The 25,126-nt window shown below is 43.0% G+C and overlaps 2 protein-coding genes across 2 annotated transcripts in view; one reads left to right on the plus strand and one right to left on the minus strand.

The window, feature by feature from the left end:
* The window catches only part of nudt5 (nudix (nucleoside diphosphate linked moiety X)-type motif 5), a 102,317-nt gene that overhangs the window by 21,655 nt on the left and 55,536 nt on the right, over positions 1-25,126 (plus strand). The window lies entirely within an intron of this gene.
* The window catches only part of camk1da (calcium/calmodulin-dependent protein kinase 1Da), a 56,232-nt gene continuing 37,935 nt past the window's right edge, over positions 6,830-25,126 (minus strand). Inside the window, exons 4-11 of the mRNA XM_074624975.1 lie at positions 22,381-22,519; positions 21,941-22,067; positions 17,420-17,495; positions 12,942-13,054; positions 12,068-12,146; positions 11,843-11,930; positions 11,030-11,300; positions 6,830-10,721 (exon numbers count right to left, since the gene is read on the minus strand). Of these exons, the coding sequence (XP_074481076.1) occupies positions 10,597-10,721; positions 11,030-11,300; positions 11,843-11,930; positions 12,068-12,146; positions 12,942-13,054; positions 17,420-17,495; positions 21,941-22,067; positions 22,381-22,519 (1,018 nt within the window). The 3' untranslated portion in view covers positions 6,830-10,596. The remainder of the gene's footprint in view (positions 10,722-11,029; positions 11,301-11,842; positions 11,931-12,067; positions 12,147-12,941; positions 13,055-17,419; positions 17,496-21,940; positions 22,068-22,380; positions 22,520-25,126) is intronic.

Genomic DNA, 25,126 nt, shown 5'->3' on the forward strand with positions numbered 1-25,126 from the left:
TAACCGACTGACCAAATTTCCTCTTTATGTCGACAGCGCTGTAACTGCATTTAAAAGAACATAGTCTTGTACCAGCGCATTTTCCTTCAAAATAAAATGTTTCTTGAGGTCATTGCTGGTTGTAATTGTGCCACTGCCAGATGTTTTCCCACACAGTTTGGTTTAGTTTTTAGCTTTGCTAGCAAACAGACAGTGAGGGACAGTAGAGGGAAACATCACGTCACCCCCTGCTGTTTGCATCCAGAACTGTCTGTCCAAATGACACGGATGGTCTTTGCACACTTCAAAATGCATGCCGTGATCCCACCTCTTATTTACTGCAAAAAAAACTGTGTGTGTTATCTCACTGTTTCAGATAATCTGTCAGTAATTAGTTTTACGACACGTATATAATTTATATGTTGCATAGTAAAGAACAAAACAGCAGGGAGAGAGGAGAGAGGAGGAGAGAGGAGGGGAAGAAAGCCTGCAGCGAGAGAGAGAGAGAGAGAGAGAGGGCTGGAGAAGAGGATGGGAGGGTGAAGCCCTGAATTAAAGATGAAGAGAAATCAGTTTAAGAAGCAGAGAGAGATCAGTGACTCTGAGCACAAACACACTTACAGCTTGACAGCCAAAGTCAACAAGCAGTGTTTGTATCAGTGTGTGTGTGTGAAAATAACAGGCAATTTAGATTTTTAACTGAAATTCTGCTGCTTTGCTGCTTGTGTGTGCGTCTGTGTTTGAGAGTCAAAAGGATGCAAAACACTTTGATTTTACAATTTTCATTTCGGTGCTTTGGTGTGTGTGTGTGTGTTTGTGTGTGTGTGTGTCAGAGGGATGAATAATTTTGAAGGAGCATTGAATGTGTGTGCTTTCCTCCGTGCTGAAGCGAGATAGACTAGGCAGTCAGGAGGAAAAAGCTCCAACTGAGACGGAGAGGAAGAGCAAGAGGATGAACCACAGGAAGCTCCACCACCGGGGCCAAACTCCGCTAATAACCGACCGATATTAACTTATCTGTGGCGAGCAAATATATAAATCTTGAGGCCATACCGCTGCTCAACGGGGGGGAAACTCAACACCGTATGGCAAAATGCAGTGCACTATGAGTACCCAGATGGTGACGGTCAAAATGTTTACTGTGGAACGCGGGACACTTCTCACCCTCAATGGTCGCTATCTTGGCTACGTAGTGGAATTGGAGGGACCTCCAAACTTGTGAAAAGTAAGTTACTTACAAGCAAGTAAAAGTAAAATCATATTAATTTTTATTCAGTTTTAATTAGGGCTGTCAATTGATTATAATAGTAAATCAATCGCAAATGAATCACACATTTCTTATCTGTTCAAAATGTACCTTAAAGGGAGATTTGTATTTTTAATAGTATTTAATCCTCTTATCAACATGGGAGTGGACAAATATGCTGTTCTATGCAAATGTATGTATATATTTATTATTGGAAATCAATTAACAACACAAAACAATGACAAATATTGATCCAGAAACCCTCACAGGTACTGCATTTAGCATAAAAAATATGCTCAAATCATAACATGGCAAACTGCAGCCCAACAGGCAACAACAGCTGTCAGTGTGTCAGTGTGCTGACTTGACTATGACTTGCCCCAAACTGCATGTGATTATCATAAAGTGGGCATGTCTGTAAAGGGGAGACTCGTGGGTACCCATAGAACCCATTTACATTCACATATCTTGAGGTCAGAGGTCAAGGGACCCCTTTGAAAATGGCCATGCTAAATGCAACATACTGCCCCTTTAATGGGTTTGCTTATTTCAGCCAATACCTTATCAATACTGATATACTATAGTAAAAAATGGTCTCTTTTAGTATTTTTCAAGCTGTCAACGTGTTTTTATCTGAACTCTTCCTGAACCTTTAGTTCCAACTGCACAATCATTTAAGGGTAGATACAATAGTAAACCCAAAGAGGGGAAGTAACATCTGTAGATGTTTTAATGCTTTAACCCTAATAATTCCAACATGTGCTAGTGAGGGCAACATGTGTCTCATGTGTTTGCAACATCTGGTGCTCAGTCTGCTAAACATCTGCTGTGCAGCATATGTAGGCTATAAGCAATATGTCGGTCAGAGTGGTAAAGAGTGTCTGCTTTATACTCACATGCATGGATCCTGGAGTTGTACATTTGTAGAAAATGTAGTCCTAATTCTAAAAATTAAAAAAAATACATTAAAAATAAAGAGTCATACTACGATCATTCAGGATTTATTCCAGGAGAAAGACAAACGAAAACACAATCAGTCGCTCTGGCCTGTGTCGTCATGGTAACTCTGATATGTGCACATGATTGTCGAAGGCATCTGATATACAAGCCCCATTAACAGAAAGTCATCATCATCATCATCATCATCACCACAGCACAAGAAGTGCCCGCTCTGAGAGAAATGAGGGTGTCGTCGGCGTGATGACGACGGGTGCACAGGATGATGGGAGTTTGTTGTCGTCGTGGTAACATGCAGAGAGTAAATACAATACAGGTCAGCTGACTCGGCAAGATCAGCTGGACGAGGACACCCACGGGGAGACGCCGGGTCTTAAAAAGCATGCTTGTATAAAGTTTCAGTCCCACAAACAGTTCTCAGAGGCAGAGCTGCTCTCATTGAAACACTAGTCTAGTTCAAAGAAGCTAAACCGCTAACTCTGTAGCCTAAGTAAAGGCTAATGGCTACATGTAATTGACTTCCTTGGAAGTTAGCAACAGGGCTGGCCTTTGCTTTTTTGGGATAAAATAGTCAACATAGTTAGCTACCTAACTTAATTTACAACTAGCTTTACAAGGCTGTAGAGTGCTACAAGAATGAGTCCTAAAACCTGGACATTAATTTGAATTTTAGCACCTCCGGTTCCCTCGTCTGGAAGTCAATGAGTTTTTTTAATTGGTTTTTAGTTAGATGCCTGAAATAAGGTCTGTGGTTAAGACGAGTTTAAGAGATTTTAACGTTTTGTTCTACGAAATAAAATACGTCAAGAAATATCCCACTCGTGAATTTTGGAGCCTTTATGTGTCTTAAAAAAAGGCGGTTGCTAACAAGCGGCCAAATGAGACTACTAAACGTCATCACGCCGACTCGTGTAGTTCGTTTATATCCTGACGTTAGCAACAGGGCTGGCCTTTGCCTTTTTTCGGGATTAAATAGTCAAGATATATCTACGTTAGCTTCCTAGCCTAGTTGAATATCCAACTAGCCTTATAAGGCTATTTCTAACTAGGTTAATGTAATAAATTTCAAGGTCATTAATGAATGAAATAGCAACATTCCTTGTCACAATAATAAATAAGACCGCAAATTTGCATCGCTGCCGGTATGAATAGTTTTTATGTGAAATATTCGCAGGCGAGTATTTAGCATTTTTTGTGTCATTTATTCGTCACCGGTGTGTAAAGGCCTTCAGGCTAATAAACGCCATTTCATTCGTGCAGCATTAGAGCAACTTACATCGGAACATGGTATCCAGTTCTCTTAATAAATGCTAGATAGCTCGGTTGCGTTAACCAATGAGATTATTTCCGCCTATCGAAACTTGTTTGTAGAAGTGAAACTCAGCTTTTTGTGGTCGTCTCAACCCGTGTACGTCTTTACATAATACAGAGATACTAACATCATACAAGGGCATATACGATTATGCAAACACTCATGGTGACGTTGAATTCTTGGATCAATTTTTTTTTTCTTTTTCTCGACATGCTTGTGTGTGTTTTCATCTTTTTGTGACGGCGTCTTCGTTTTAAAAAAAAGGGAGTGTGAGCTCAAAGAGGGGGAAAAGGGGGCGGACGAGAGCGAGCCTCGTCCTTAACAGTGTGTTTCTGAGTCGGTCACAGCTTTGGATTTCTTTCCTTTAGTAGAATGGCAAAAAACGTAAGCCTGAGTTCAGTAAACGATGCTTTTCACGTTTAGTTGGGACTGACACTGACGTGGTGGTGGAACACTGATGGCGTTAAACCGCACTGTGCAGCTCTGCGGGCGGCAGTCACACGGTGCTGGACAGTATATATATGACAGCGGGGGAGTAAAGGGGATTTTAGCTTCTTTTTTTTACATTAAACATTCCATAGAGAATACAATCAACTTCCCTCGACACACTCGCACACGCTCACTCATTCACTCTCACATGCCTGAACAGCAAAACATTTGTAAATATTATCTTGAAAATGATCATTCATTATTCACAATCTATTTACAGTAGCATCTTTAAACATGGAAAGATTCATTCAGAAAAAATGCTTTTTTTTTTTTTTTTTTTTTTTTAAACAGCAGACATAAAACCACAGAGCAGCATGAACCTGAACCCCTCGGCCTGCCTCGCGATACATTCGTAAACCCCAAACGTCCACACCGAAGCGTGGACGACATCACATTTAATGAAACATATTCTTACAGTGTTGGCTGATGATTCATTAGCGTCTTTTTGTGCCAGAGGAAAAAACCTGGTACACTACTTTTACAATGTGGCTCAGTCAATAATAATAATATTTAATAGTTAAGTGACTGAAATTGTCTAGCAGGGATTCAGTGTTTTGCACATATTTATTCCCCACGACTAGGGATGCACCTATACCGATACCAGTATCAGGTCCGATACTGTGCTCATGTACTCGTACTTGCAAAACGGCTCAGAAAAAACGGCACCGATACCACTTTACGGTGGGATCCCACCTCAGCCGGCGCACGCCGGCCCTCACTTTCATTGCGCCTCGGGGTTTTGCTTGCATCCTCTGACTTGCGCGTGCGTTAGACTCCTTGGTCCGTGTTTCAAGACGGGTCGGGGGGTTTGCCGACATCGTCGCAGACCCTGGCGTCTTTTACGTGAGCCGAGCCCCGATCTGGCGGCACAACACGATTGGGGTCGACAGTCGCACCGGGAGCAGGGGGCCCTCCCCGGCAGGGAGAGAGGGCGCAGCGAGCCCTTTGTCCACGGTGCGGCGAAATCCGGGCGGGGAGCGCTGTAAAGCTGCGGCCGCGAGCCACCTTCACCCGTGCCTTTTCAAGCCGACCTAGAGCCGGTCGCTGCGCACCGCCTCGTATGCGGGACTCCCCAGTCTGCCGTGTGTCGCTCACACCCTCCAGCTGGCTGTTAACGAAGGTCTTTTGGCATAGAGAAGTACTCGTATCGGTACTCGGTGTCAGCGAGTACCCAAATGTAAGTACTTGTACTTGTACTCGATCTTAAAAAAGTGGTATCGGTGCATCCCCACCCACGACTAACTTTTTTTATATTATAGGTGTTGTTTCCTGATCCCACTTCCAAGGAAAAAATCATTGACAACAATTAAAAAATGTTAAAAAAATGCATAGCAATCAATGGGGATGTACACATTACAGTTACAGTGAAAACTCAGATTAAGGTGATCATTGGAATAAAGCCCTTATATGGTTGAAAGTTCCCCTCAGTAACACATAATAATAATAATTACACAAATTGACTTAGTAGAGAAAAATGTAACACAAGACCCCGTCGTAAAAACGTGAGAATTAACACATATATTTCTGAAAGGTGAACTGTGTCGTCATGCAGTAAGAGACACTACACTGTGGGTGTTGTAAATTGCACATTTAAACTAACTATTATGACCGGATTAGTTGCTAGGACAACGTGTGTACAGTAACTGCAAATGAATGATTTGTCTAAAAGCATCAACCATGTCAGTGCTTTTAACCACGTCTACAAGTTTCACAACTTATGTGTCTGTGCACGAACATCAATGTAGTCTGTGTTTCAAAGTTTCAAAGTAAAACTTTCAACCAATAGCTGATAGTCTTTTCCGTTACCATAGGTTCTGTCTTGTGTCAACTAAAGATTTGTGAATCATATTGAAAGATTTACATCTACCGTAGGAACCGATGGGTTTTGGGGCTGAGAGCTACAGATGGGGGAAGGAAGGTCGTAAAGTATTAAGAGGGGGACGAACACATTAAGCACGAAAAGGCGTATGAATGACACGAAAACGCGTGCAATAAGAGCGTCTTTCTTGGTTTTGGCGTGTCATTTAGTCCGAAGTGACTGCAATATAAGAGCATCCACGTAAATATGCTACCGACTTTTAACCAGTTTTGTTTTGTAAGTTACGTTAGTGAAGTTTGTCATGTTTTTCAGTGAAGTTTGCCACGTTTTTTTCTCATACTTAAGTTACGTTGTTTCTGTATGTACTTTACTTAGTTAACGTACTTATTTTAAGCCCAAGCATGACGTTTTTCCTAAACCTAACTAAGTGGTTTTGTTGCCTAAGCCTAATGCCGGGTACACACTACAGGAGAATCAAGCCGATTTTGGCTCCGATTCCCCCTCTCCCGACAATGGCCAGCACAGCCCCGGTTCTTTGATGGTTCTAAAGATTATCTTTCCAGATATTCCTGTGGTGTGACGTATGTGAAGAGTGTTTTTTTACATCCCCTGATCGGCTCGGAAGTCCACCCTGGCCACACTGATTTCAAATTGTAAATATGAAACATCTCTCGGATATCCTGTCGTGTGTGAGGAACCCCGAGGACAGCCGTTGATGCGGTCACGTGGGAAAGAACGATAGCCAATTGAGAAACAAGCTGATTGAAGAAGGAGGGACAACCACCGCCGTCATGACGGCCGCAGCTAATGCATAAGCTAATGGAAAAGGCGAATCATAAAGTAGTAGTGAGATGGAGCTCAGAAATGGAGGACCAACTTGTTGATTTATGGCAACTACGCAAGTGTTTATTCAACATGTCTCCATAACTTCATCCATCCTCCGTGAATTTTCAGTACAAAGTAGTGCAAAAACATCGCTAATTCTTCCTACCCGTCGTCCGCCAAAGTCACGTTTAATCACGAGAGATTTTGCGAGATATTCTGTTTTCTTTTGAGTCGGGACTCTTATTATTCATGAATGGAATCTGTTAGTGTGTGGTGTGCTGTTTTGGCCAAATTGTTGCTCTCCACACACTTACCGTAGTTTGTTGCGTGGCGTACAAATGACACGCAAAAAGCCTATAAAATGCGTCCTCATGACATGCAGAATGTCCTTGTAATGTAGTGCTATTTATCCGCCTTCCCATGAGACTGGGTTGCATTGTTAGTTATGGAATAGGAGGAAAGAGCAGAACATCCAAACACACTGGATTTGTCCTTGCAGAGCTCATTGAAGGAAGAAGGTGCTGCAGTCAGAGAACATGGTGAGGAAGGAGACAGATTTAGACTGCATAGCATTCACATATGTCTCGTCACGGTTTGTTTTAGTCAACTTTGGTGCCAAATAGGTGGAACTCAACAGACATGACGACGCAGCGAGCTAAAGTGAATTCCAGAGAGTTTGGCTGAGTGTTGATTTACTGTCATTTTTAACCGTAATTTAACTTTCATCCAGCCGTGGTCTCACACCCTCCTGACATGCCTCACGGATTAAAACACTATGAATAATTTGCAGATACTTTTCAGCAGCACTCTGTGTAGATAATAAAAAAAAGGCAAATGGCAAAAAGGTTAGGAAGGGATCAAAGGGGACATAATTTGCAGCTGTAGTTCAGCCCTTAGTTTTTAGTACACTTGTGTCTCGAACACTAATTCTGTTCTATCTAATTCACCGAGCAGAATGAACCAAATTGTCGTCGTACCTATGCTAGTCTTTGGCTACAATTCACATAAAGGGATCAGAAGAATTGCATCATGACAATCTGATATGTGAGCACCCAACACGTCTGGAAGGACTTAACAACCAGTGACATAATCCAAGCTACTGTAGTCACGTCAGAGTCATCAGGAACAAATTAAAACAAAGTCAGTCGGTCTGTTATACCAAACGTAGCCGTTAAACACGGACTCCAAGCTGAGGACTTCAGTCAGTCAATGGATTGTTTTCAAAACTCTGCATTAAATCCGAACCCTCAGTACAACTGGAAGTACGTCACGGACCGCGGGAGCCTCGTTGTAAACAAAATGTTTTGGCTTTTGCTGCTCATAATGTTTCACTAATTGTGACAACCAAGCTACGCTAACCAAGCTTCTGGATTCTGGTCACAATTACTGCTGGGTCATAAAGGCAGAGATCACAGGATACAGCAAGAACTGACCTATCCTCCTTGTTATTTTGGTGGTTCCCTTCAATTCCGTCTTTTTGTGGTTATTTTAAATGTCTTTGTAGTCGCTTTGTGTCTTTTTGTAGCCATTTTGTGTCTCTGTGGTCACTTTGAGTCTTTTTATAGTTGCTTTGTGTCTCTTTTGTAGTTGTGTTGTCTCTTTGCAGTCATTTTGAGTCTCTTTGTAGTTGCTTTGTGTCTCTGTAGTTGTGTTGAGTCTCTTTGTAGTTGCTTTGTGTCTTTTTGTGTCTCTGTAGTTGTGTTAGGTCTCTTTGTAGTTGCTTTGTGTCTTTTTGTGGTCACTTTGAGTCTTTTTGTAGTTGTGTTGTGTCTCTTTGCAGTAATTTTGAGACTCTTTGTATTTGCTTTGTATCTCCTTGTAGTCATTTTGTGTCTCTTTGTAGTTGCTTTGAGTCTCTTTCTAGTTGCTTTGTGTCTCTTTGTAGTCATTTTGAGTCTCTGTGTAGTTGCTTTGAGTCTCTTTGTAGTTTCTTTGTGTCTCTGTAATCATTTGGAGTCTCTTTGTAGTTGCTTTGTGACTTTGTGGTCATCTTGAGTATCTTTGTAGTTGTGTTGTGTCTCTGTACTAATTTTGTGTCTCTTTGTGTTTGTTTTGTCCCTTTTCATAGTTGTGAGTCTCTTTGCAGCTGTTTTGCATCTGTTTGTAGTTGTTTGGTCTCTTTGTAGTCGTTTTATGTTTCTTTGTGGTCATTTTGAGTCTCCTCCTGGTTGATACGTGACGTCTCTTAGTGACATTTTGTAGGTGAAGACCGGGGGGACCCAGACTCTTCGGCCCTTGGGCCTGTGGCCCGGTAGGCCCGTTCAGTAATCCATCCATGGCTGCACGGTTCCAGGGTTGAGGACCGCGTCAATATAGCAGAATAGCCTAAAAATAACGGAACAAGTTCTGCATGCTGAGTAAGATGATTGAGTTGGAGTCCTTGGTGGAATAGTCTGAGTCTTCAATATTCAAGTCACGAGTCACTACAACACTGCAATAAGGACACAGATGACGTCTTAAGCGCTGGATCATTTAACTGTGATGCCACAAACACTTGAACCAAAAACACTGACAGAACAACCTAAAACCGGGAAATCGGTATTCACCAGCTCACAGTGCAGCCGCAGTTTTCCCTGAGCACTTCTGAACCGGGTGCAGCTTGACGATACGAAAAAGGTGAGATCATGGCTTCTTTAGAGAGGGGAGGGGGGAACAGCGGCAGGCGGCAGCTTCTCTATCTTGGATTTTGTCTCCGCGGGCAAGCAGTTAAGTATTCTTTAGCCACCTTAAAACCGCCCTGCACTGCTCGTTAGTTTGGGAAATCAAATGGCAAACTATCACGTAGTCGCTAACATTCTCAACTGGAGGCAGTTTTCCAGTAAAATACCTCTATCCTAAACCTGCTGCATGCTTCATAGTAACCTGTATGCGTGTCCCCTTAAAGGGTGATTGTTATAAAAGTCTTATAAAGTAAGAAAATAATAAACAAGATCAGAATCTTTCAGACAACTTGTACAACGCTCTGACATCCACTCTGGGTTATTTTCTTTTTCTATAAATGTTTACAATCTCTACTCTCTGATAAAAACATAAGTGGATGGCGGCTTAAATCTGTGTCTGAGAACATATCTGACCCTTTTCTCTGTGCAAAAATACGTAAAGCGCTTGCTTACTCATGTTTCCACATCTCAACAGTCGTATGGTACTTTTAAAGCACTTCTTAAAGCACAAACAGACAGACAAACAAGCCCGTAAAGGACATATAAAATGTCTTAAAGGTGCTATGTGTTGCGTTTTAATGTGAATAAATCATTGTCACATTAGTTTGCCACATTAGTAAAATTAGTGTAAACTAATCGGGTCATCACTAAGAAGACCACAGTCACAATCGTCTAGTTTATTTACAGTAATTATACCAAAGTAGCACTATCAATTTGACGTTTGCTTTTTAAAATCTACACATACCACCTTTAACATTAATAATACAAAATAAAACAATCCAGTTGTCAACAGTCAAACCGAATTTGGAAAAAAAAAAGCTAAATAAAGTGTCGCAGGAAAGACCAGATTCAAGAGGGAAGTTGATGTTGACTGACATTGAATAATATGAAATCACCGGCCCCACCGTGAACCACCAAATTGCTGCTCAAGCTCGCAGCGGTCGTCACCCATTCATCATTTGACAGCAGCCAATCACAGCTGGGCGTGCAAACATCCTCAATGAGAGTCCGTGCTGTCGCCGTGGGGAAGACGAATCCTACACGACGTCCTGGTGGGTGGTTGGGTGTACAGTATGGCGCTGTGTGGCTTGAATCGGTGGGGTGGAGGTTAAAGTCCTCTGCTCTCCCGGGAGCAGGGCGGGGAACTTGCTAGGAGGGAAATTCGAGTGGAAATGCAGTGAGTATAGGGAGGGAGGGACGAAGAAGAGGGGGGGGGGATCCTCTTCCTCTCCTGTCGTCCTCCGTCTCTTTCCGTCTCTCTGCCTCACAGCGCTGTGGCCTCCCAGCTGGTTCCCCGCGGGACCTGGCGTCACTTGGTCTCCGTGAGCACCGGGGTGGGAACCGCCGCGGGGTGTGGCCGGTTCAGCTCTGCCCCGGCGGCGGCAGAAGAGGCTGCGGATGCCAGACTGCAGGGGGTGACCGGTGCAGTTACACCTGAGAGGGAAGAGTCAGCAGATGGATCAGCGGTAATATCGTTTTTATAATAATGTCATTGACCTTTTGCTGTTGTGTTTCTAGTTTTGGAAACAATAAAAAAAAGACGCCACCTTCCAAATTCCTTATGTAGATACAGAGTGTCACTCTACACACCATCCAATCCAAATGACATCACTGCTGTGCCTACATGTGTAGTTGCGGTTGCTAATCTACAGTGGGATTGGCTTTGTCAATTATCGATGCCTTAACTTTTCCTAACAGACTTATGTTCTCTTGACTTTCTGATGCTACTGACTCATACTCACATTCCTTGCGGGGCGCTGCTGCTATGTTGTTGTCTATGGAAGAGGTTTTGGTGGCGGCCGCGTTGGCGCTCTGGCTCTGCGCCGCCTGGCCGGCGTTTTGGCTCGGAGCTGGCTGGTTCTGGCCCGCCTGGCTCTGGGCCGCCCTCTGCGTCTGGCTCGGCCTGGTCGGCGGGTTGGAGGCGTCCATGCTGCTCCCCATGCTGCTGCCCATGCTGCTGCCAAGCTGCAGCCGCCTCATGTGCCGAACCACCGCTGTGGCGTTGAACGCTTGCTAGATAGAGAGAGAGGTAGGATAAAAAAAACGAAAAACAGAGAGCTCTCACTTTGCCTTAAATTGTGTGCATCATAAAAAGCCGTTTGATTTTGTCATTGAAAAGATCGAAAAAGGGATTTTTCATTTCATAGTGGCTTTGAAGTTGCAGACTAGAATCTGCTTTCGATGAACTGGCACTAGTGCGAGAATACCATATGTACAGAGTCTTCTGTTGTAGTTTATCTTGCATTAAAAACACCTGAGGTTCACATATTACACAAGCTGGATGTGCTTTAAACACCCAGAGCTGGAAATGACATACTGTGTGAGGAGCAGTTCTTAAAGAAAGAGGAATTTGTTTCAAGTCTGCAGGTAACTCTCTTCTTCTGAGAGCTGCAGGAGAAAATTGGATGGTGAACTCCTGACCAGGGAGCGGGCCAGGTTTTTCACTACAGAGCGATTCATCTTCTAAAAAACACAGACAATCTTTTGAGGAGCTGTAATGTGCTGCAATAGAGCCCAAAAACCACAACGAATAAACTGCAGTAAACAGAATTTACCCTCCATTTGCTCTTGGCGAAGTTCTTTTTGATCTGCCGGCTGACTGACTCATGGATGTTCTTGCAGAGTGCCGTGTCCCCGGCGATCCTGATATATATATATACACACACATGCACAAATTCTCTGTTAACACTTCTGACAGTACATCAATATCTATATTGATTTCATGCCTTTTTGTTTAGCCTGTGTATGACTGTTTATGTGTGTGTGAGTGTGTGTCTCACCAGGGATGTCTGAGCGCCTGATCGCAGGTAAAACGCTTGGCTGGATCTTTTTCCATCAGACTGCCGATGAAATCCTTGGCTGGGAGAAGAAGAAGAAAAACGGAGGACCATAAAACGTCAATACTAGACTAGACACACAAACATAATACCAACTTTAAACTGCATTTTGAAACAATTCTTTGTGTAATTTGCTTCATAAAGATATCTGTGACACAAATATCACTGATAATCTAGTCAGTCCATCAATAGTTGTTGAGATATTTCAGTCTGGACCGGAGTGATGGACCGGCCGATTGTCAGACCCCAGAGCCCGTGCCCCTCGCATGGCTGAACCGTCTTAGTTTGACAACATGTCTTATTGCGTTTGGGTTGAGAAGTGTCACCACAAGAGCTGCATCTTCAGTCGAGGTGGAAAATTAAACACCAATAATTGGATTTATGAGTTTCCTACAAAATAGCAGAAATCTGCAAAAACCCACGTTAACTCTGGTTCCATTTGTTCTGAGCACCGTCTGCTAAAATTAACTTCAAGAGGAAACCTGACCCTTCTGGAAACACAAGGCTTTACCTGACAGCACATAAATGCTATTAAATCCCTATTGACACACACACACACACTGGACTGGAATCACAAACGGGTTTCCAGCAAAAAGCCGGTTTTATTGCCAGGCTTTACACATAGCTGTGGTGGTGACTGATGACCCCACACACTCACACATTCCCAAATCCATTCATTCCAGGCAGATGATGTCAGAGGCCGTGATGGAGAGGTGGTGTGTGGTCCATATGTGCCATGTGTGGTGGACGGAGGAGGAGGAGGAGGAGGAAAGGAAAGTGGTCAAGGAAGCAGAAGAAGAAAAAGAAGAAGGCTCACCTGAGTCAGATATGTCGTCCCAGTACGGCGCGTCAAACTCGTAGTCGGCTTTCAGGATCTGCTCAAACAGCTTGGAGTCATTTTCATCGTAGAACGGAGGGTAACCACACAGCCTGCAGACAAGACGTTTACTCAGTCATTCTGTGATTCACCGACTCATTTATCTATTAAGCCGTGCATTTAGTCTACACCTCACTCATTTATTAACTCACTTTGTCATTTCATACTGTAAAAAAGAAGTTATCCACTCGTTCATTACCTCCACCAAGGCCAAAGGTGAGAAAGAACAAAGCGGTAGATGACGGGATGAGAGATAACGTAGTGTAACGTTATACAGACATAACAAGGCTTCTGAATGAGAGAGGCATCCGCCGATACGTTACACGGAAACACACCGTGTTAATAAGAAGCCGACCACCTCACGGTACCGCCAGCTGTGAGCTGTGATCTGTTTTTAAAGTCACGCACCTTGGCGGAGGTCTGCGCTCTCCGAGTGCAATTCTAGTTTGAAGATGTTAACTCTGGCTCTGGGAAGTTGTGATGGGCATTTACTATTTTCCAATTCCAGTGTTATAGACTAAACAATGAATCGTAAATGTAAGTGATTAATTAATTGATGAATGCAGCCCTACGTTGGAGCTGATACGAGTGGTTACAAAGTGGGCAATACTATTTTATATTGACTTTTGGTTGACTTAACGTGAACTCTCTGAAAGAACCATAAGAGCCCTGCTCTGGATGTAACAGGTTTCTTTTAATTGTGTAAGTTAAGTCCGTCATAGTCCTGGCAGTAGTTGGCCGTATCACCTTAATCAGGTTACCATGAGATTACTGGTTGCCAGTGTTCCCAGTGTTTACCGGAGCTCCAGTCTGATTCTCCATAATGAGCCGACCGAACCAACAGCAGAGCTGCTGCTGCTCAACCAAAAACATCATCCGCACCTCATTACTAAAGTTCTGGATGCACCAAGAGATCTGGATAAAAACTCATTAAAATGCCGTTCTCCATCGATACACACACACACACACACACACACACACACACACACACACACACACACACACACGAAAAAGGAATAAAAGAACAACACACCGGGAAGAAAGGAAGAAAGAGTCTGCCTGCCTGCCGTGAGGAAAGTACGGCTTTCCATTTATTTTTCTGGTTTCCAATTTGGTTACAGACTCACCTGTCACTCAGCTAACCCTCCACTCCATCGAACACACTTACAACACGCACACACGCACCCACACACACACACACACACACACACACACACACCAGGAAGAAACTAAGTCTCTGCCCGGTGTGAAGAGTTACTTCCCTTGTGTTTTTCTGCTTTCACGTTTGGTTGGAGACTCAGCCGTCCCTCACCATCCATCCCACTGAACACACACACACACACACACACACACACACACACACACACACACACACACACACACACACACACACACACACACACACACACACACACACACACACACACACACACACACTCAGGATCCCAGGTGATTATCATGGCTGATTACCTGATGTGATCTTTCCACCTGAGCAGCAGCTAAAAGCTAACAAGGTCTGAATCCCAACGCTAATTGTGCTAATTGCCAGCAGGGAGTCGCTCTTTCTCTCTCACACACACCGCCGAAACACACACACACACACACACACACACACACACACACTTTCTCCACTGAGACAGCAGCTGCACCAAAACCTTATGGTTTACAGACATAATATAAAGACACACACATACATGCTGTGACACACAAATAGACAAATGTATATAATAGAGAGAGAGAAGGTGAGAGATCCCTTTATACATCACAGTCACATCACAGACACACATAGCTTTGTCCTCTCTGCACGCTCTGCATCCATTAACCTGCTGCTGACCTCTGACCCCTGACCCCTGATCTGACCTCACGCTCAAGATAATTATGTCTCTGTCAGATGACACGGCACACACACACACGCACACACACACACACACACATTTCGCCTCGCTTTACTCACTGAAGTTGGACCGCCGGTATCATTTGTGTTCATACGCGTCGGAGAGGAGAAGGAGCTTATCTCCATAGATACCAACAACTTTCCTTTCCGCCATCAACCATGGAAGAAATATCCATCTGTTGCTGTTCTGCACATGTTGTGGAAGTCCCAGATGTGTCGGAAAAAAAACAAACGGCGTCGTGTCTGGGTTCATAACGTCACCCGGCGGCGAGCTGTATTCACATACAGCACCATAGCACTGACACTCTTAGTGTGAACACACCATAACAACGTTGGTATCACACGTTGTATCTCTGGGTCGTCAGTTAATGTGGAAAAAACTGCTAAATGGCTGAGATTGATGGTAAGTGCCTGGCAACCAATTGTTGTGAAGTGAATGCAATGGAACGGGGGGGAGGGAGAATGAGACATCTAGTGGCTGAACGTTATCAGTGTTATCAATAGGACCTTTAAAGTGGTGGCTTCAGACGTCAACAGCTTTGTACACACGTTAATGGTCATGCTATTAGGGCACAAAAAGATGCACACACACACATACTCTAAAACTGCCCTATGCACATAGCAGTAAGCTAAGCACACAGATATTGTAATATATATTGTTAACATATACTTAAAAAGTGTGCACGCACACATACACACAAGTGGTAGTGTGTGTGGTGGTAAGAAGTTGGGGTTCTGCGGCAGAAAGAAAAACAAAAAGCAGAGAAAAGCGAGTCTAGCCTGCAGCTCCATGTCCATACAAGGCCATTCAGCAGAGCTCCATCTGGCCCTGATGACGGCACACAAGCAACAGCATCAACACACACACACACACACACACACACACACACACACACACACAGGGAAAAATCAACAAATATACACACACGTTGGACGCAAGTGTTTCAAGTTCAGCTCCAGAGCAGAGTAGAGCTATATGACCTCTGAGGGCATCAGGCCCCATTAGAATATACCAGCATGTTGTTAGTGCCAGCTAACGAGCTTAATGAAAACAATATGGAAGTGGTTCTAAGTGTTAAAGTTTGTAATACATCACAACTCGGCCAGTGGTTTTCTGTGTGTGTGAACAAGCTTAGCTGGAGGTGAGTCATTCTGTGTCATAATGTGAGTCTGACTCTTGTTTCCGATAGAGGTTCTGTTACAGATTCCTACGAGAAGAAGAAGAAGAAGAAGAAGACAGATGTCTGAGCAGAACTGTTTTCAATTGATTTCATGGAGTATCAAGGATATTACTGTGGAGCGCGAATAGGATTTACCCATGTTTTATAAGATTTACAAATGCAAATACGTTTTTCTGAAGTGAACAAAAAAAAAGACATTTGTGTCTAAATATTTGTGCAAGACTAAATTCACATTTGTACATTTCTGTGCACAAATTCACACTGCTGGATCTCACATACAAAACTGCAGTTGTGAGTTCAAATGGTGCATTTGTGGACTTTAAAGAGGACCTATTATGCTTCTTTTCAGGTGCATACTTGTGTTTTGGGTTTCTACTAGAACATGTTTACAGCTTTAATGTTCAAAAAACGCTTTATTTTTCTCATACTGGCACCTCTTTTCACCTCTCTGTCTGAAACCTCCTGAAACCGAACCAAACTCTTCGGACTCCGCTCCAGCTCCGCTCTAACTAGCTTTGTTTGAGGGCGTGCTGAACTAGCCGCTAGGCAGGTATTATGCAAAATGTGTTACTTGGTGACATCACCACGTTACGAAAAGAAAAGGCGGGACTTCAAGCGAGGCGTTTCAGGCAGTTCAGGAGCAGAGTTTCTCCGTTTGGCGTGGACTCTGGGCTTTGTAACTTTGCAGACCTTTTACATGCACAACAAAACTATAAAACACACTAAAGGAAAGGGGAAAAAGCACAAAAGCATAATAGGTCCTCTTTAATAAGCGCAATTGAACAGAACGATCCATCGTTAATGTTATTAGTAACACCTGTGCTTCAAGTCAAATGTCGTGTTGTGTTGTGGAAACATTATTAAGACTAGCTGGATGGATGTTAATCATTTCTAATAGCCTACAACTGCAAAATTGTTACAATAAGAGTAATATTGCCAGGGGGACTATAAAGTAATTAATTTATTAGACCATGCTTTTCTATCCAAACACTACAAAAACTGATGAATTTATTTTTGCATTCAAGTATGGTTGTCAAAGTTAATAATAACGCAACCTCTGCTCAGGTTAAAGAGGCTGGAGAAAAGACCTTTTCCGCGACATACTGTACATTTTGATTTATCACAGTCCCGTCAAACGAGAGGAGTCTCGCAGCAAAAAGAAAGTAGCAGCGATGTGTTCGGCGGCCAACTTGATAATCTGACATACGGCGTTAATGTGGTTCCTGGTGAGAGACTCATGAAAACTGTGATTCTGACACCGACTTGAAAGTGTGACGATCAGTCAGGCTGCTTGTTGTGTACAGTGTGATGTAACACAAAATGAAGAGCAGCTGGTAACTTACAGGATGTAGGCGATCACTCCAATAGACCAGCAGTCCACCGCCTTGCTGTACGGCTTCTGTGCGAGAACCTCCGGAGCTGAAAGTGAAAGAAAAAAACACCTTGATTACTTGTTTTTTCCACTAATGTGTCTCCATTTTGCAGTAGCTCTGTGTTTGTTTAGATTGTGTTTTTAGTAGCATTTTACTTTCTTGTAAGCTTGAGGTTAAAACTCCTGTGGGATTTTGTTTACATGAAAACGTAGCTGTTTTATGAGCCTTAATAAAAGAGAAAATATGCAGACTCTCCATGTCTGTCCAAATGAAAATCACATGTTGGTTTGGTTAATGGTGGGAAGTTTTCTGCGGGAGGTATACATGTTCTCACGTCTACAAACTGACGTTAAAAAGACCCAAAATAAAACCACAAACAAATTGTGATTTTTATTTTTGTTTTCCTGTATTTTAACGTAAAGCTAACTGCTGTTTTTATTAGCTTTCTCTGCTCTCGGTGTTTATAAGGCAGACTGCCCTGGCCTGACCTTCCCCTGCGGCTCATTACCGAGCCTCGGACAGAGCAAATTACTGACGGCGGTGAGCTCACCATAACATCACCTCGCTCACACACACACACTACACAAGGCTGGATCGAAATAGATCTGGCACGTGTACACACATAGCAAGATATAGAAAGAAATACCATATCTGTGGTAAAACATACACACGTGTGCTGAATCAGAGCTTTGTTTATAGGTCTACGCTGACTCATTGTGAAGGTGTGTGTGTTGTTTTGATATTTTTACACGCTGAGGTCATTGAGCCTGGTGCTCACTACTTAAAACATGAGTTTCGGGTCAAATATGCTGTAAATGTAGTAAATATGGTAGTAATCTGAAATGCTTTTTACTCTAAATTTCTCATTTCTTTGGTATTTCTACACTTCAAGCTTCTCCTAATCACCTGTCAAACACTGGGCGGGAGCTCATCATCATGTTTGGACTCCTCTTAGTTGTCCTTCTGTTCTTTCCAAACAAAGCGCCGATGCTGTTGATCGCGGTGTGCCAAAATGTGTGTTTTGTTAACATTAGATTTCAGACGCCTTGTATCCATTTTGTTGAAGAAAACAACAAAATCAGGTCAAAGGAGCGTCCATAAAATGCTTTTTAAATTTAAAATAACGCGTCTACGCAAAATAATTTTAACGCCGCTAATTTCTTTGACACAATCGATATTTCGGAGTTTTGTAGCGGGTTCAATTTTAAAGCTAGAGTGAATATCCTGGTGTCATATGAAACTAGAAAACCTAATGAATCCATTGGTACCAACCATGTCATACTTGCTTGTCATGAAGGAGGCTAAATAACGCTCCAAACTTACGCTAAATTTTGGCGAGGAAAACTGGCATGACCATTTTCAAAGGGGTCCCTTGACCTCTGACCTCAAGATATGTGAATGTAAATGGGTTCTATGGGTACCCACAAGTCTCCCCTTTACAGACATGCCCACTTTATGATAATCACATGCAGTTTGGGGGCAAGTCATAGTCAAGTCAGCACACTGACACACTGACAGCTGTTGTTGCCTGTTGGGCTGCAGTTTGCCATGTTATGATTTGAGCATATTGTTTTATGCTAAATGCAGTACCTGTGAGGGTTTCTGGACAATATCTGTCATTGTTTTGTGTTGTTAATTGATTTACAATAATAAATATATACATACATTTGCATAAAGCAAGCATGTCTGAGTATTAAATACTTGAGAAATCTCCCTTTAAGGTACATTTTGAACAGATGAAATGAATCAGTTAATGAGCTGACCTCAATTTAGGGTAAATATACCAGCATTTGCTTGCACAGTGACACTTTTAAAAGTAGTTTAACAGCCTTTCCATATCCCAAATTTGATCTCTGTTGGACGACTCCTTGGACCCAGGGAGGTAACTTTGTCAATGGGCATTCTTCATGAGTATATGCACATGCACATACTCGTGCTCATCGTTCAGATCTGTTTTTTATTTGATGCATTCCAGGGTTATTTATAGTTATATTTAGACACACATTTTCTGGAGTGGAAATGGCCTGTGGCCCAGCAAACCACTGCAGGAGGGCGAAGAGGAGGATCGGGGTCGGGGGGTGAAACACAGAATGAGCTCCATGGGATAGATAGATGAGAGAGGCACAGAGAGAGAGATGACCATTTAAAGTCAAATGCATATCTGTGTCAAATTTAATCGATTTTAAAATAAGAAATAAAGAAAAGCAGGCAGTTTACGAGCAGCTGATTTAACTAAAACCACTAACATATTGAACGGTTACATAACATGAACTCCAGCTGGGTTTAGTAAAGCCGGCCTGATGGGGGTGCTACAAAAAATCAATTTCTAAAGTTCAACATTAAAATTTGAAACTGTTATTCATGTATCTGTCTGTCTGTATTTCTATCACAGATTTGTTTACGTGAGAGTTTGTACGCTGTTTGTCAGAACAACCGGTCTGTTGTGTTCCAACATGGAAGTTTGTGTGTGCTGTCAACACTGAACATCTGTCTCTTCTAACAACACACACACGAACACACACACTTTGCAGCAGATGACGGCGAGTGAACACAGATGAAGCAGGAAACCTAAATGGTGTCAGATGGAAACAACGCTGTGCGCTCTTTGAATTTTTCATGTGTTTCGTTGGATCAACGACGGCTCAGTTCATATTCACACTAACGCGTAGTGACATAATGAGAGATAAAAACCAGTGGGACCTCCATCACCAAACCACCACCACAAAATCAATTGCATGTTCGCTAAAACCCGGCCGTTGCCAAATCATAGCCTAGCAACAGTTACTAGGCACAGCAGATCTGTCAAGCTTTGGGTCACATGTTGAATTGGTGTGCTATTGCAAAAATACAAAAGCAAAAAATGAAGGACTTGATTAAACAGTATGTTTATCTGCTCTGATGTAAACTACGATCGTCGTCCGGCTAACTAGCTTACTGTGTACAGTAGTATCCTAGGGTTACCTCAGCTCCCTTTTCACCACAACGGTCCGGTACAGCGCCCGTATAACTGCAGACGCCGCAACGTACCGCCTGTCCATCTCCTGCTCCATTTTTCCCTCACTCGTGAACAAGACCCCGAGATACTTTAACTCCTTCGTTTAGCGCAAAGACTCACTCCCCAACCCGGAGGGTGCAATCCACCGGTTTCCGGCAGCAGAGAACCACGGCCTCAGACTTTGAGATACTGACTCCCATCCCGACCGCTTCACACTCGGCTGCAAACCGCCCGAGTGCGTGCTGAAGGTCACGATCTGATGAAGCCAACAGAACCACATCATCTGCAAAGAGCAGAGATGCAATTCTGAGGTCCCCGTACCCGGACACTCTCCTCCCCCCCCGGCTGCGCCTTGAGATCCTGTCCATGGAAATCCCGTTTCCAGTGGGTGTTGGCCTCCGCCAGGGTTGTCCCAAATTTACATTTACATATCTTTATATTTAAGCCCTATATTTTAACTGCACTATTTAACGCCTTAGATTGTCATTTTGCTTTCCCCTTTTATATACACTCACCGGCCACTTTATTAGGTACACCTGTTCAATTGCTTGTTAACACAAATAGCTAATCAGCCAATCACATGGCAGCAACTCAATGCATCTAGACATCTAGACGTGGTGAAGACGACTTGCTGAAGTTCAAACCGAGCATCAGAATGGGGAAGAAAGAGGATTTAAGTGACTTTGAACGTGGCATGGTTGTTGGTGCCAGACGGGGTGGTCTGAGTATTTCAAAAACTGCTGATCTACTGGGATTTTCAGCACAACCATCTCTAGGGTTTACAGAGAATGGTCCCAACAAGAGAACATATCCAGTGAGCGGAAGTTGTGTGGACGGAAATGCCTTGTTGATGTCAGAGGTCAGAGGAGAATGGGCAGAGTGGTTGGAGATGATAGAAAGGCAACAGTAACTCAAATAACCACTCGTTACAACCAAGGTATGCAGAATACCATCTCTGAACGCACAACACGTCCAACCTTGAAGCAGATGGGCTACAGCAGCAGAAGAACACCCGGTACTAGCACCGGCCACTTTATTAGTTACACCTTGTACCTAATAAAGAGGCCGGTGAGTGTTTACAGATTTTATGAGTATTGTTGAAGAAACCTGAGACCAAAGATTTTCACTGCCAATAACTGGAAAAGCTTAATTGTCTAGCTAGCTACATATGATCAAATCTGCCAGCGACGGTTGTCATTTCAGCCGCCAAAATTGATGCTTGCCTGCGGGAAATGAGTCACCTGTTTTCTTCTACCTCTGTCTCAAATCAAGGACCCATTGTTTCAGTGTTATCACATACAGTACGTGCTGTTGTGCAAGGATGGAAAGCTTAACAACAGACGTAACAACAATAACTAAGGAGAGCGAGGATTTGCGAATAGTTCATTTGTTTTTTCCAGGACACTTGAGTGTGGTGACTTTATTAGAGGGGAAAGAAAAAAAAGGAGAAGAACAATTCCAGGCTGTTGGAGGCCAGAGAAGACTGACTAACTTACCCACGTATCCCGGCGTGCCGCAGGCCGTGGACATGACGTCACCACTGCCCTCCATCTTTGAGAGACCGAAGTCGCTGATCATGATCTTTGACTCGTCTTGGGGATTAAAATACAGCAAGTTCTCTGGCTGGAGGAAGGAGACGGAGAGAAAAAAGAGAGAGAATCAAGTGTTAATATTTCATTTTGGTGGTTTTTATGAGTTTTAAATTCATGGTTATTTGGCCAGAGACGCAACCCTGTTTTTATGGACCAATCCCCTCTCTTCTAACAGCCGGCACGCGCAACACTGGCCCCAAAATGCACTGCAATGTGTCGAGTCACTGCCTTTATTGCTGCAGTAAATCATCGGCTGTTAGGTGAGAACGAACCGCTCGTGTGGTTATAAAATGCGGGAGTTGTGTGTGTGTGTGTGTGTGTGTGTGTGTGTGTGTGTGTGTTACCTTCAGGTCCCGGTGTACGATGCCCATCTTGTGCAGGTAGTTCACGGCGTCCAGGACCTGTCGGATCAGCGTGCTCGCATCCTTCTCCGTGTAGAAACCTTTTTCCACGATTCGGTCGAAAAGCTCGCCGCCGGACACCCTGCAGAAGAGAAAGGGAAGGATTATGAGTGTGTTTCAGTGTCTGTTTGTTGTAACATTAGCATGCTTGCACACACTCTGCCAGGAACACATCATGGCAGTAACTGGTAAAAGGCTGGGGGTTTGCTGGGTCAAGATTTCTGGTAATTTATGAGCTGTAGATGTTTCCAGCCAAGAGTCTGTGGAAGCTGTGAGCCATGTGGTACCTCACAAACACACACACACACACACACACATACCCTGCAGCGTTCACCATACCTTGTAACATGTTATTTTTGAAAGTGTGTCGGAAAATGTATCCTCCTATATTCCTGGAAAGAGTTTCCTTTCCTTCCATCCTTCATGCTGATCCCAAACTGGGTTTTACAAATTTCTCCTTTTTCCTATGCAGCTCAAAAAATTCCAGAATATTCCTAGATTATTCTTTGATCAATATGAAATCTTTTTTTTTTTTCGAGTTAGAACAGCAGCAGAAAAAAAGCTTTAAAGGTGTAAAGTGTGTAGGATCTGGCAACATCTAGCAGCGAGGTTGCAGATTGCAACCAACTGAAACTTCTCCCGTGTTACAAGCGTGTAGAGGAACTACGGTTGCCGACGCAAGAACGCGAAAATGTGAATGGCCCCGTTCAGAGCCAGTGTTTCGTTTGTCCGTTCTGGGCTACTGTAGACTCCAAAGAAGGTATATTGCAAGAAGTGAAAGTCAGTTGTTTGTTCCATTGTAACGTCAGCGCCCAGCAAAAGAGCTACGCTTCCGCCCTTTTGGACTGAAAAGGACGCCGGTAAAACGTCCGTCCTACAAAGTGCTGTACAAAAGTAAAACCCAATTATTTATTTTCTATTGTCATAATTTTAATGTCTCTACCAAAATGTCCTGTGTTGAACAATAACAATATTATAAATATGCATACTGTTATAACTATTTACCATTATTATTCTATTATTTTTTTATTATTATTACTATTCACCTCTTTTCACCTCTTTATCCGCTCCGTTTATAGAAATAAACGGCTCAATCTAAGGTAACATAAACACGATTCTTATTTTCAGGTGATTATACACTAAAGAAAATATACTTATTAATATTATATATTCCATTTCTGCCAATAGATCCCCCCTAAATGTTACACACTGTTCCTTTAAGTAACGGATGGCAGGAGACCAGGAAAAACAGCTGAAACGCGCAGGTGTGTGTGTGATTCGTGTCTCTGTATGCTATAAAGATGAGATGCAGATGACTTCAAAATCTTGCAGCGCCGCTTCCTTCATGTCCTGATCTAAAAAAACACGTTGATTGGATTTGGAAAAGAATGAAACCCCCATAATCATCACAGCAGCAAAAAAAATCTTTGATCAAACGTCTGTTTTGCAGCTTCTTCTTTGAGAGAGAAATTATGAACCAAACTTGGAAAAAATGTAGTACTTTTTTTTGCTCAATTTCCAATGTACAATCTGTTCTTTGAAAGGAGCGTAAAAGTTGGTAAAAATGTTCTGACATACTTTCAGTGCAGCTCTGTGAAAAGCAGACAGAATGAGACAACCCATCAATGCTGGTGAAAAAAAGAAGAAACATATTTCACCCAGGAAAAGACGTTAAGAAGTTCATATGTAATTTCTCCCCTCGGGCAGATTCTTTCAATATTTAGACATAAAGTTTTATGACTCCAGATCACATGAAATGACTTGTTCAGGTGCACATATAGTATGTAGAGATGGGAACTGGCTCTTCAGCTGCTGTACAGACGCAGAGCTCCCCCTGCTGGAGGATGACCTCTCCCTTCACCTCACAATATCATCTAATCCGGGGATTCTCAACCTTTTGTAACTCGAGGACCACTTCCGATTGTTAAAAACATTTCCGAGGACCACCTTCCCAAATAAATGAGCTATGAAATATGTGTTATGCCACTGTCAGGAGTAATGACCCACATAGATATTCAGCTTACCCTCACCCATGACTGCCTGCCATTATGAATCCAAAGCATTCAGGGTCATATTTCCTCACCACACGCACTTTTACTGGTTTCAAAACATTGCTTGATTTTGTGTCACTGCATCTTTGACATATATGTCTGTAAAGGGGAGACTCGTGGGTACCCATAGAACCTAATTGTATTCACATATCTTGAGGTCGGAGGTCAAGGGACCCCTTTGAAAATGGCCATGGCAGTTTTTCTTCGCGGCCCACTAGGTGGCTCTCTGAGATCCACCAGTGGGCCCCGGCTTGGTGGTTGAGAACAGCTGATCTAATCTACATGTTGGATCTATTTGCAATGTAAATTGTAGCAAAAAGTGCCAACACAAGTAAGCAACACAGTAGCAGTAATTGTTACTAGTAGTGAAAGTAATAGTAGTAGTACCCAACCAACCTCGTATTATTCTCTATATACTGCATGTTTGTGCTTTAAAGCGTAATGAAGGACACACACACACACACTCGTGGCCTCATATGTGCTCACACAACCCCACAGACGCACAAGAATGCACAAAGGCAAACACGTGCACACATATCCCACATATCTGTGGGGCGTCGTCACGGCGACAGATCAGATTAGAGCCTGTGGAAGTTAAACTCTAATGAAGTTTCTGGGAGGAAAAAAAAAAAAAAAAG

Source organism: Sebastes fasciatus, chromosome 23 (genome assembly GCF_043250625.1).
Source record: "Sebastes fasciatus isolate fSebFas1 chromosome 23, fSebFas1.pri, whole genome shotgun sequence".
In the NCBI taxonomy this organism is placed as follows: Eukaryota; Metazoa; Chordata; class Actinopteri; order Perciformes; family Sebastidae; genus Sebastes; species Sebastes fasciatus.